Source organism: Hesperophylax consimilis, chromosome 25 (genome assembly GCF_061612785.1).
Source record: "Hesperophylax consimilis isolate HC1 chromosome 25, BYU_Hcon_1.0, whole genome shotgun sequence".
In the NCBI taxonomy this organism is placed as follows: Eukaryota; Metazoa; Arthropoda; class Insecta; order Trichoptera; family Limnephilidae; genus Hesperophylax; species Hesperophylax consimilis.
In genome coordinates, this window is record NC_142860.1 from 24,022,279 (window position 1) to 24,036,653 (window position 14,375).

The window sequence follows — 14,375 nt, forward strand, 5'->3', positions numbered from 1 at the left end:
GCTGCCAAGGTCTGGAATCCATGAGAGGACATTGTGTCAGCGCTCTATTAGCAGCAGACATATACCTGAACGGATGACGAACCTCGTGCTGGCACTGTTGGTGGACTCTCTCGCTGCAGCAGCTGGTCCAGTTTCCTCACCACCTAGGATTCTTGCTGCAGAGTCTCCATCCTCTACCTTCGTCGAATGTCACAGCGGTGCTGCCAAGGTCTGGAATCCATGAGAGGACATTGTGTCAGCGCTCTATTAGCAGCAGACATATACCTGAACGGATGACGAACCTCGTGCTGGCACTGTTGGTGGACTCTCTCGCTGCAGCAGCTGGTCCAGTTTCCTCACCACCTAGGATTCTTGCTGCAGAGTCTCCATCCTCTACCTTCGTCGAATGTCACAGCGGTGCTGCCAAGGTCTGGAATCCATGAGAGGACATTGTGTCAGCGCTCTATTAGCAGCAGACACATACCTGGACGGATGACGAACCTCGTGCTGGCACTGTTGGTGGACTCTCTCGCTGCAGCAGCTGGTCCAGTTTCCTCACCACCTAGGATTCTTGCAGCAGATTCTCCATCTTCGTGTCACCTGTTTCTGTTCTTCATTTTATTTAACTTAATTTCAATTTCAATTTGTAATATTTATATTTTTTTTGTAATATCTGCATTAACTGTAAAGCGCCCCTGAGGTGATATCTCACAAAAGCGGCGCTATACAAATCATCCAATAAATAAATAAATAAATAAAAAATTACGACTCACCAGCACTCGCTCCAGTGACGATGACAGTTTATTCATCCAACCTCTCTTTTCCCTCGAAGATGCCCAAAGTCAAACGGACATAGAGCTTCAGCAAGCCCACAAGGCCGAGGATGACTCCTACAATCGTCACAGCGCAACAACAACAGCATTCCGACATCTCGAGGATAGTCAAATCAAATTCCCCTTAACTCCCAACACCAACTCTGCTATTAAACTGTGCTACGCAAATGTGAAAAATCAATGAAATACCTGAATAATAGAGAGCCACAAACAATTACAGATAAGAATTATTATCATTATATGTAGGCATTTTTTTTCTCATTAAATGATAACAGAGATTACATCTATTAAACCTTGACATTACTTGCATAAAAATTATAACAGCAAGAGATTATTTGATCGACCTGTAGCCAGGCCTGGCCAAAGACAAAAACGCATTGTATAGCCTACAACACACTAGCATAGCGGAAACTATTCTGAACTTAGCTATTAAAAACAATGGCATTCGGGACTCTCAACTCGGACGAGCTGTATCTTTTCATCTCGTTTGCTTGCTTGTGTATTTTGTATCCAATATCTGAATTATCTGAACTTTCTTCTGGGCATGCTGGGACTTCACTCCCTGCAGCTTAGAAGGGAGGGGTATGCCGCTACCCACTTATTCAGACTGCTGCGAGGCTATATTGAGAACTCAGCCATTTTGGAGCGCGTGAGTCTCTATGTTCCAGATGACTATCTTAGGACGGGTTGTTTCGGAGAATTTGAACAATTCTTCGAATTTCAACGTTAATTTGCGAGCTCTGTGAAAGATATTTTCTAGTTCTGTTATTATTTCAGTTCTGTCAAGAAACTAGCCTATAATGATATAATATCAGAACTTGAATAGGACTTTCACAGAACTCACAAATTAACGTTGAAATTTGATGAATTGTTCAAATTCTCCGAAACAACTGGTTCTTAGACAACGTCATCATAGATTATTCTATCTTCCTGCCTGCAGAACTAACCTGCCAATGGTTCTAGGAGTATATTGCTCCTGAACTAAATCTCCTCCGAGATTGATATATTTGGCGTCAGTGAGGAGAGATTCAGAAGGGAAATTCTTCTGATTCTTGAAAGAGTCTCTCCACATTGACGAGATCTTTCACCGCTGCCTGAATTTTTTTTGGAAATTCCACATTTCTTGAAATTTCTTTTTTATGTATAAATACTTGAAAACAATCTTTTGTAAAAAATGTATTTAACCTAATTTCTTATATGCATTAAACCCTAATTTGTAATTGTGTAAGAAATTAATAAATACATATTATTATTATTTATATTTAAACTAGCTGACGTGTATCCGGCATTGTTGGGGGTTTCCTTAGGAAATAGATAGGTATTTACCATCGCGGAGTTTTCTGTAGGCCTTTTTAAGCAATCAAGGTACAAGCGAGTATCTAAATGATTCATTCCTAATATTTTTCTTGCAATTAAAAATAACTTTTTATTGAATATTTCTAGTTGGTACATGGTAGGTAACTAGGCTAAGTAAATCAGGGCTGTCTATAACATAGAATAATTTTTTAAATATTTATTTCAAATATTATTTTATCTTGAACTTAACCTATACGCCGCAATGTGCACATATGTATGCACAAATAAAACATGCCTCCAGTGCTGCGCGCATATATTTAAATGTTTGACTTTAGCGGCTGTATCCTACGTAAATATGTGACGAATTTAGCAGATAAACCTTGAGATGAACCTTTTGAGATAAGCAATTCATAAATCTGTCAAGAAACAAGAAAGTTATACTAGTTTTAAACAATTTGTTAAGATTGTCAAAAAGAGTGTTGCGAACGTTTGACATTTTATGTACATCAAGGATGCGATGAAAAGGTTAATTATTATTATTTATAATAAACTACCTTCTGAGTTAATGTAGGTCTAACTATTATTCCTCAAACAATCCAAAATAAGACTCCATAATAATTATAATCTCTTTACTATAAAGCCTCAAAAGCAAAAGGGTACAATACTATGATACAGGTCTCTACAGCCGAATATGTAGACAATATTGACATGTATATATTGACAACATTGACATGTGACACATATATGTAACATGTTGTATTAAAACATCTAGGGAATGAAAAGCATTTATAGGTACCTACCAACTATTGTTAGATAATTACAGCACAATAACTCAAATTCAAAATCCTTTTTTATTTGACACCGCAGAGTCCCAACTGCTCCCTAATAACCTACCACTGGGATTATGGCATCCCCAATTGGGGTACAATGTGAAGCTGAAGGGAGTGGGGAGGGAAAGGACATACCTGGAAATTCAGATCTAGTCGCCAAACAAGGCTAAAGACATTTCAAGCAACATTTCGATTCTGAATGTTGGACTTTCATCAGGATAATAGTGAGAGTATTTACACAAAGAAAAATGAGTATCTGTTTTAAATTCTGTTAAAAAGGGGATTGCAGGCCGTTTCCTAATAAGCTTTTAATACATTCATAATATATCATAACACATGTTCATGCACTTGTGTTGGTCCTGATAAAATGGGGTAATAACTACAAAAACTGGTGTTTTGAGTTAAGGCGATGCCATACGTAGTAATGCAAAATCATGTGTTTTTGGTTTGAAAATTTGGTCGCCTAAAAATGTTTCAGATGCTTTAATTAAATACTGCGAGTAGAATACATCTTGGCCTTTGAAATAATCGAGTATTTTTTAGACAAGTCTTTTTATAAGCCCATTAAAAAAATAATGTATAAGGCCTATGAAAAGTGCTTTAAAGTTCAAAATCTTCTACTTACGATTTTATTGTATAATGTGGCAAATTAAGTTATTTATAAAGTGATCGGAAAAAAATTTAATATTTATGCCTGAACATCCACAAAATAAAATAAAAGGCACTTTTTGGCCATGTTTTTTTCTTGCATAAATCAAAACAGGCGAATGGTGTTAAGCGGGAATTTAAACCTTATCGCCATCTACGTAAGGACTGTTATTGATAGCGGCTCCATTTAAAATATTACACGACGTAGTGCATTGCCTTAAGCTTGGTTTCGGTATTGCCATAATCATATTTATTAGTAACACAAAGCTTTCAGAGATACATTTGGGCATATCAGGTTGGGCATGCAGTTGGACATACAAGCATTCCAACTTTATTTGCGTTTGGCGCAAAACTTTGTGTTGTAGATAGGCCCCTGTGATCCTAAACCCCTGAATATACAATGACGAAATAAGAAAATATTTGAATTTTTGTGAACACGTGTTCTGACATCGCAATAACATATTTGTGTTTTACTGGAAGTTTATTAGGAAACCTATCAATTCATTCGTCAAAGGCCTGCAATCGCGTTTTTAACTGGATTACGAATAATTTGAAGAGATTCTTAATAAATTAGCAATATTATATAACAGGAAGGACGGGTTGTTTTCGAATATTTGAACAATTCTTCAAATTTCAAAGTTAATTTTCAAGTTCTGTGAAAGATTTTTTCAAGTTTTGTCAAGCAACTAGCCTATAATGATACGATGATAGAACTTGAATAGGACTTTCACAGAACCCGAAAATCAACGTTGAAATTTGATGAATTGTTCGAATTCTCCGAAACAACCTGTCCTTAGTTTTTTCCGTGTACCGCTCTGGAACTTGCCACAATTATAACACAATTTTAAAAATGTAGTAACATTTATTTCAGCATGCTATTCAGGTTTCAAACTCCTGATCACTGAATTCGAAGCCAAGGATCTTACCCGCTTGGCCACGGAACCCATCAAGTGTTTACATCATGAAGAAATCATACAATTTACAAGATAATAATACATAGTGAGTTGAAATCAAAGTATCTCAGACATGTAATAAAAGTTTTATTTGTAATGTATTTCGTTTTCCTGCAGCTTGACGGCAATCTCGCTGAGTTCCCACAACTTGGCGGCACGCTTCTTGTCCTTGGAGATGGCTGACAGGTTCTCCTTCTTACAGTCACTGAAGTATTCTCCCGTTACATGCTCCACATCTTTCGATACACACAGCATTATCTGCGTCTGGGCTCCTTCCTCAGTTGTCTAAAAAAGAGTAAAAAAAATCAGCTCTTAGAACTGTCCAAAAGTGCTTTAATTAAGATGAAATTCTTCTGTAACTTTGACCTAAGACAAAATTTTAGAATCAGAATGACTCGATGTTATGTTTTCTCTATATTTCTGTACAGTATGAAACCTAGACACTAAACCTAGCATTAACACGAAAGATAGAAAACCTTTTTCGGTCTCTCTATGCCCGTATAAGCTTTTGATCGAATGGTAATTGGCTGTCGGTCATATTTGTATGTTTGTCAGCTGATTACAAATTGACAAAAAGTTTATACGAATCGAGAATCGGTTTTTAGCGAACCATTCAAATGGCGGTAATCAACAATTTGATCATCATCAAACAATGTGATGAAGTTTGATACATACTAGCTTGAGGGCCAGTTGTTCAATTGACAATTCAACAACTTTCAAAGTTAATATTCAATGTGAAAGTTCTGTTATTATTATTAGTGCTGTGAGACTACTGGTCCCATATTGAAATAAGAACAGAACTTGATTATTAACTTTAAAATTTGATGAATTTTTCAAGTTTTGTGAAATAACTGGCCTTAAATCAGAGACTCCTAACAATGATACAGTTATTTATTATTATTTATTATTACACGCCCTAATGGGCTTTTACACACTACAAAGTTTAATAGTAGAGTATCACAGTTATTATAAATTCTACAAAATTAAAACAATAAAGGAAACATAATGCAACGAAAAAATATTAAATATTAAAACAAAAGCATATAATAAAATAAGATACATTAGTAAAAATTATAAGAAGTCTCACATAAATAGATATTCAAAATGAAAATAAATATATATATATTGCGGAAATTATAGATGTCTATTTGTGTCTCGATCTATAAAAGAATTGAAATAAACAATATTTATATTGATTATTTTTAAGATGAAATATATCTCCCAGATCAGAGTATTTATTTCCGAAACTGTGAAGTCTTGAAATCGGGGAATTTTGATAAGACAGTGTCCTGGTGTTGTAAAAATAAAAGGGTAGTAAATTTCGGCAAGATCTTTTGGGTATGTGGATGCTGATTAATTGGAGTAACTCAGGACAGTCAATTTTGTAATGAAGTATTTTGTGTAGTACTATTAAATCTGTGTTTATTCTTCTTTCTGAAAGTTTTAATAGGGACAATTTATCTAGTAAGTAGTTATAATCAATGTTTTCTACAGGAATATGCAATTTATAGTTTATATACTTCAGGAACTTATGTTGAATCTTTTCAATACATTAATATTTTTACATTATTTTTATTGTATCACTTCTAAATTTAAATTGAATGATGAGAATTTAATGTTGTGTTATTTACCTTTGCAAAAGAGCCGAAAATGAATGTTAAAGCAATCTTCAAGTATGAAGGAATATTTCTCATAAATTCTGTCTTAACAGCTCCGGGGTGTAAACTGTTTACTGTCACTCCTGAAATAAATAAAAAATTAAAAGATATTAAAAAATTAAAATTATAAGACATAGTATGTTAGGACGTACATGACAGACCAACCAGTGTGGATTTTCTTTAACCTCTTCAACTTATTTAAAGAAGCTAGCTGAAATAGACATGCATGGGGACCTATTTCTTTGGGTGAAATCATATTTTTTTATATATAACAGACAGAGATGTGCTTTATTTCAAATAAATCCATTTCAAATGGAAATACAAAATGCAAAATGGGTATTTTCCATTTATTTTAAATGCTTTTCTAAAAACCATTTTGCATTTTAAATGCTTTTCTCAATGCATTTTCCATTTTAAATGCTTTTTTGCAACATTCTTCCTACTATCTCCACTCATCTTTTTTTCATAAGCCCCAAATATCAGTCGGTCCTCAACCTCGCTATGAGAGATAATTTACATTTGTCAAGTTGCTCCATGGTAGGAGCCCTGGCAATTGAGTGATACCATTACAAAAAATACTGATTCAAATACTGAACATTGGGCCATGACGCTGTAATATTAAATGTTAGATAGCAGTTTCTATGTTTTTACGTTTGCAACTTTAGTCTTGCTCAAATTTTTTGTGGTTTAATAATCCGTAGTCATGGTGTTTTTGGATTTACCATCATGTAATATGTTTGTTCTACATTGATGTCCATTATTAAATGACAAAGTTGTTTAAAAATTCTATAATTATTTTGATTGTTTGACCTGAGAAACCATTTTGCATTTTCAATGCATTTTGAAAATAGGTATTTTGCATTTGAAATGCTTTTCTAAAAACCATTTTTACATTTTGCATTTTCAAATGGAAAAGTTTTGACCCATTTCCATTTTGCATTTCAAATGGTTTTGGGTACCCATTTTGCACATCTCTGATAACAGAACACAACTAGTGCTTATTAATGGTACAAATCATCCCCTATATTTTTTGTAACTTTTGGTGGACCCTTCTTGCCCCCCTGAGTTCTTCAGCTCATTTGGCATAAAAAATTTAGATGACATTTTGGTCTGTAGAGGAGTCTTTACTTCTTAATATGGAAATGGGATTTGACTAGTATTTTCTAAAGCTTGTTAAATTATTAAGTAAAATTTTACGTAGGTACGTACCTTTTCCTCTCAATTTGTCGGCCAGTACAATAGTGAAATAGATGTTAGCCAGCTTGGTGTTGGGGTAGACTAACATCCGATTAACAGTGCTCTGGTCCAAGTGGTCCAAGTCCAACTTTGCAAACTTGTGGCCTAGTGAGGATACATTGACAATGCGGGCTGGAGTAGACTTTCTTATCTTTCCTAGAATAACAATGAAAATTTTACGTCAAAAGCAGTATTCGTAAATCGTAAAAGTACTGTGAAACAGCATTCACTTCAAGATGATCTTTGGAACATCCCCACCAACCACCTCATCATCCAGGAAACCATTTTGGACTGAAGGTAAAAGTCTGCATCAGACTTGAGGATAAACAAGCCTTCACACCACAAGAAGAGATATGGCATTGAAGCAAGGAAGAATGTCAACTGTCGGTGAGCTACAACCAAACAGCATGGAACTTCAAAGCAGCGGAGCCAATGAAATGAAGTTAGGCCTCTGCGGTCGAGTGGTAAGGCTCTCAACTAGCAATCTGGAGGTCGCCGGTTCAAATCCTGGAGTGCGCAAGTAAATCTCATTTGATTAATTTGTGTTTATTTATTTATTAAACGCCATAAAAGGCTTTTACAATAATGTGATACATGAGATTACACAGTGGTACATAGGCGAATATTAGTACATATTACATTTAAGAACACAACAATATGTATACAAAACGACATTGAATGTGATACAGCTGAAATTTTCTTAAGGCATAGAATGCTACAATAATAGAAAGCACTTCATTTAAACAGGATAAAATATACAGAAAAGGTGACTTGCCAACAGATATAATCTAGCAAAATATTATAATAGCGCAAATAGTAGTGAGTTTATTGTTATAATCAAATTTATCTCCACTTGGACACTATGGCCGGCGGATATGGCAAAGTAGCTTCAACAATTCAGGGCTGTCAGAGACTTGACAATTAAAAATAACATTTTTCATTAAAATAATACATCAGTTAGCCAACACTATAAGACATCTGAAGCAAGCAGTTTATATGGATGCTATACATATACATACATTTCACATATATGTATATATGTGGAATGTATATGTATAAGAACACCATACATATGTTACACATAAAGAAGAACAGTACAGAATGATGCAGTACAGACATTTAACATTTCACAAACATATCAGTTACATTCACAACCAAGTATTTTTGCCTTGATGCAAGACGGTGAGGTTTTGAAAATATCAAAAAGGTCTGTATACTGTTATTCCACAATTAGTTTTAAATAATGTATTATATATTTGTGGCACGTTCCAGATTGAAAGATACTCTTAGTATCACCCTAGTGAAAGAACGCCACTCAGAATTGAAAAGTTGCGTAAAATGGTAAGGTGCGGATGGGACTCTTGTGCGGTATTCACAATTTATTTATTTTACTCATACTACTACAAATCGCATCTGTGTGCAGATGAAATGCGATGTTGGCGACACAAAATTGTGTGCATGGTTTAATGGCTTGTTTATGGTCCATCTCTTTTGTTTTTATTATCTATGCTTCACACCATCTGTCTTTCTATGGACGCAAATGGTAATTATGTTTCTATAGCTATAATTGATTTCGTCTCCGCAGCACATTTTTGACATTATGTATGATATATCTACACAAGAAATAAACTGTAAGAAGCTTGTTATGGACATGTCCTTGTTGCCGACGTAAGCAAAATTTTTCTGTACTTCTTGTAACATTTTCAAATAAAAAATAATAAGGTATTATTTGAGATTTTCACGGCCAAAAGTATTATAGTGATTTGTTTTTGGGGTATTATACCGTGTTGCATATTATCCGTGGGGTATTATCTCCTTCTTTAGCCAACGTTTCGGACAGCATTGCAGAGACCATCATCAGGGCAGATGTGTAATCTAAAGTTGTGGTGAAATGTGTGTTTATGTATGAAGATGCGATACCATGTTGGCAGCTCCAACCCTCTAAGAGCTGATATTAACGTATAATTATAAAGTGGTTTTTTGCGTTTATTTCTGGTGTAGCCTTCAATTACCGGATACCAAGAACTACTAAGCTTAGCTCCATCATCTCTATTAATATTTAGGGGATTTTTGTGAATTTCGCTTGCCTCCGTAATCAGCCGTGTTCTATAAGTTTTGGGTTTCCCCAGGACTTCAGGATAAACTAACATGGAACAATGGAAGATGCTCTGAGGAACTAGCGTCATTGATCCCTTCGGCACCGGTGCGTAGTCGGGATACACGCCAAACGCGCGCCCAACATTTGTACACAGTTGACACTTGTCACATGAGAACGGGTCGCTTCTATGATTCGTTCTTAAGTTCAACAGCTCGGCTGTGGAACGAACTGCCGGCCTCTGTGTTTCCTCCCTCCTACAACATGGGACTCTTCAAGACCCATGTTCACTCCTTCCTCTCCACAAAAAGACCCTCCACACAGCATCCCCAAAGATGACATAGGCCCTGAGGGAAATTATTTTCTTCAGGGCCTCCTGTGTGGAGTAAATATAAAAATAAAAAAAAACTAAAGTAATGCCCGGTTTCAATCAAATGCTCGGCAATTGCCGATTTGTCAGGGTGACTGAGTTTACAAGCTCTGAAGTGTTCAGATATCCTTTTGGAGATTGTCCGTTCTGTCTGACCTACATAAACCTTGTCATATCCGGAACAGCTGAGTTTGTAAACTCCATCTGTTTCCAGAGGAAACTTAGTTTTTGCAGGCTTTAGTAAGTCCTGTATTTTAGTTGTGGTTCCGAAGACAGTCTTGATGCTTTCTTTCCTTAGCATCCTAGCGAGTCTGTCTATCACATTGTGAACATAAGGTATGGAAGAACAGCCTTTTGACTGTTCAATCCTGTCTTCGTTTGGGGTAGATTTGGCTCTTATGATGTGCCTAATCTGTTTAGCGGGGTAACCGTTACGCTCTAGTGCATCGGTTGACTTTATCAGTTCTGATCCGATTTTTGGCTCTACCCCAAAAACAAATCACTATAAAAAATAATAACAAAAAAAAACAAGTTTATGTCTTTTTATTGTAAATTATGAAGAGCCACAAAGTTAATGCTATTTACAAATACGAAAAAATAATAATTTTTTTAAATAAAAAAAATAATTTCATTGACCTGTCAACCACTTACGTACGGTCATTCGTACACAGAAATACTTACAACCTTGTGAGTATCTGCCATACTATTTTGCTAATGTTGTAATGACACCTCGACTACAGGTTTGACGTCAGTTGCACGCTACTGGCAGTGCTAGCAGCACGCTATGCAAATTGCATTTGCATCAAAGAGTAGCATTTCGGCAGGCTACTTGTGGTTGCAGCACAGTCACGTATCTTATAAGTATCTGTGTGTACGAAGGGCCTTAGGAATCGAAAGGATTTATGTAAATTGGCAACTTTAGGTTTCTTTAAAACAGACTTTTTCAGTGTGAGTTAGAACAGCTTTTTTTCTGTGACTAAATAAGTTGATTTCAACTCACCAAGTAGTATATTGGTGAAGAGGAAAGGCCCAAAGTGATTGGACTGCATCAGGATGTGCAGACCATCGTCTGTGATCTTTTTGCCCATATCTCCCGCTCCTGCGTTGTTCAGAAGAATGTCGATGCGAGCCTCTTCTTCGAGGATCTCTTTGGCGCAACTGCGCACGCTGGCTAGGTCCGCAAAGTCTACACGTTTCAGCTGGAATTATTATATATTTGAGATTGTTAAATGTAATTGATTTGATGTCAAATATATCTTGACGGCCACTGCCGACCTTATTTAATGACACAATATACTGAAGACTTGGATAATTATTGATGAAATGTCTGCTTACGGTAAGGTTGTTATTTCCTGTCTCTTGGATGATGTCTTGCCGGACCTTCTCCCCCTTCACCATGTCCCTGCAGGTCATCACCACGCGAGCCCCCCTCCGTGCAAAGTCCCTGGCAGACTCCTTTCCGATACCTGCAATTAAGGCCTTTATATTTACTAAACTAATCATCGAAAAATGGATCAAGCATAAGAATGGGAGAAATCACATGGAAAATTACATATCAAAGCCCAAATGAGTCAACTATTCAACATGGAAACAAACTCATTATGGTTAACAGAAAAGAAGAGATTTAATCTAAAAAAGCTTTGTTTCAAAAATCCTCCTTATTATTTTAGGGTTTTTATGTAGGAATGGTAAAAATTATAAAGATATTTTTGTGCATAACTGAACTGCCCCAGCAACAATCTTTTGTATTTTTTAGTTAGTCCCGGAATTTCCGCACTGAAATAAATCTTCTATTACATAATGGAATCCGAAAGCTTACCAATAAGCGTGTTCAAATCATTTGAAAGAGTGTTGAAGTTAACTTAATATTAATAATCATAATCCATGTCTTCATAATATATTTTTAAGGACGGGTTGTTTCGGAGAATTTGAACAATTCATCAAATTTCAAAGTTCATTTTCAAGTTCTGTGAAATATTTTTTTCAAGTTCTGTTTTTATTTCAGTTTTGTCAAGCAACTAGCCTATATTGATATAATAACAGAACTTGAATAAAACTTTCACAGAACCCAGAAATGAACGTTGAAATTTGATGAATTGTTCAAATTCTCCGAAACAACCCGTCCTTTTTGTTGAAAAGTCATAGTTTTTAGTTTGAGGGGGGAAAGTGTTGTAAAAGTTAAAAAAATATTTAAAATACCTCTGTTTAAATATCTTTTTTGGTGTTGGTTGTTGTATTTTTTGTTCGGCTGTGGATTTTGTGTTCTTACCCAAGTTTGTTTGCTTTAATAAGTATATTAAGAGACAACTCTTTCAAATTTTTAGTACCTAATTCATTAGTTATGTATACACATATCTTTAGTGTGTGGAATGTACCAAATCAGATGCTAGCAGATTGCCGCCCCAGCAGACTTGAGAAGTACAAAATGACAGCACGTCTGTTTGGTATGATTTCTTGTATTAATTGCTTGTTAGTAGTGAGTGGGTTTATAATATAGAGAATGTGAAAGTGAGGGAAGCACAATGTCACATAGCCATAACACTGTCATCAAGTTGAGAGCATTAAAGACGTCAATAATTACTACTCACCAGCACTGGCACCGGTGACGACGGCAGTTTTTCCATCCAGCCGCTCTTTTCCCTTGAAGACACCCAAAGTCCACCTGACATAAAACCTTAACAAGCCCCCGAGGACAAGGATAACTCCCACAATCGTTAAAGGACAACAACAACAACAGCTTTCCGACATCTTGAGGCTGGTGAAACGAACTTCTTAATAAAACCCCGAAGGAAACAACGCACAATCGCTACTGAACTACGTGCTACAAATAATCAATTTTAAAATTGTCAATGTCATGAAATAATTAATAGGAAGCCAAAAATAGAGTGTAGATAACATTTTTAATTACTTTTAGGCACATATTTTTCACATTGAAAGATAACAAAGATAAAAAGATACTGTAGGTATATATTTTAGGTATATGTTGATATTGCTTGCATAAAAATTACTTAATAATAATGAAAGAGAGATAACAATATCATTAAATATAATAAACATTAAATTTCAACATTCATTTGAGAGTTCTGTGAATGTCCTATTTAAATTCTGTTACTATATCATTATTATACGCCAGTTACTTGACAGAATTGAAATAATTAAAGTACTTTCTCAGAACTTGAAAATTAACTTTCAAATTTGAAGAATTGTTCAAATTCTCATAACCCATCCTAAATCATTCATTAAGGACCGATTGTTTCACAGAATTTGAACAATTCATCAAATTTCGAAGTTAATTTTCAAATTCTATGAAGCTTCTATTCAAAATCTGACATTATTTCAGTTTTGTGAAACAACTGGCCAATAATGATAAAATAACGGAACTTGAATAGAACCTTCACAAAACTTGAAAATCAACTTTGAAATTTGACGAATTGTTCAAATTCTGTGAAACAACCCGTCCTTATCGAATATGTTATTGTTGAATGATTTGAGTAAACAGTAGATCTCGAATCCAAAAAATTATTCTTCTAATTTTCTTTAATTTAATCAAATTAATACTAAAAATTTCCTTTGAAATCGTAAAATTTCGAAGTAGGTACTTGAATACTTACCTGCTTAATTATAAACAATAAATATTTTAATTAAATTTTTTTATTACAAATGGGGAATTAACCACTCGATCGATGGTGCATTTCCAAAATAAATGACTTGAGCGATGGAGGTTTCCAGGCGTTCGGTTTTGATTTACCCAATTGTTTCTGCTATCGTGGTACGAGAACACGCCGTCAGATGGAATGCAGGAAAACACTTCTTCTTCTTGACATATAAATTTATTAATTCACAATATAATTGCAGAGGATCTTATTTTCCTCTGCTCAAACTTAAACTGAAAGAAATAAAGGTCAAGTTTCCTTTATTCTTCATGGTTTTCTCTAGGTTTACATAAACCTAGTAATTATCTCACGACTGACTGCGTAGGTACGCATGTACCTACCAGTTATTTCAACACTTGCTCCTGCGTAGGTACGCCTGTACCTACCAGTTATAGCAATACTAGCTCCTGCGTAGGTACGCCTGTACCTACCAGTTATAGCAACACTGCCTTTTTTCTGGGAGGTATCTGTATTTAAACATTTCTGAAGGACATATTACAAAAATAAAGTTGTTTCTTGAACATAAAAGATAATGCACTTAACTATCCTAAATAATACAGACGTGACTTAAACAATACAAATATTTTAAAGGAATTATTTTAAGGGAGATGAAACTTTATTTGGAGTTTTTATTACTATGGGACAGGGGTGGGAAAGATATTGGCAAATATTTTTAGGCATAATGGTTTAACTAGGGTGATCATAAAATAGAGAGCGAACAGCTCTATTTGAAAGCTGCCGCCGCTTGAAGTAAATTGTCACGAATTCTTAAATCATAAATGATACACAAACAAGACAATATTTTTATAAAAACACCAGGCCAA

At 35.2% G+C, this 14,375-nt stretch overlaps 1 protein-coding gene across 1 annotated transcript; it reads right to left on the reverse strand.

Moving 5' to 3' along the window:
• Positions 1-4,449: 4,449 nt before the first annotated feature.
• Positions 4,450-12,744, reverse strand: LOC149411697 (retinol dehydrogenase 12-like). The gene is made up of 6 exons (XM_089646748.1): positions 12,487-12,744; positions 11,234-11,364; positions 10,899-11,097; positions 7,407-7,589; positions 6,171-6,280; positions 4,450-4,824 (listed from the first exon to the last, which is right to left on the reverse strand). The coding sequence occupies exons 1-6, from the start codon at positions 12,644-12,646 to the stop codon at positions 4,627-4,629; spliced, it is 981 nt and encodes a 326-aa protein (XP_089502874.1). The 5' UTR covers positions 12,647-12,744; the 3' UTR covers positions 4,450-4,626.
• Between the last annotated feature and the right edge of the window lie 1,631 nt (positions 12,745-14,375).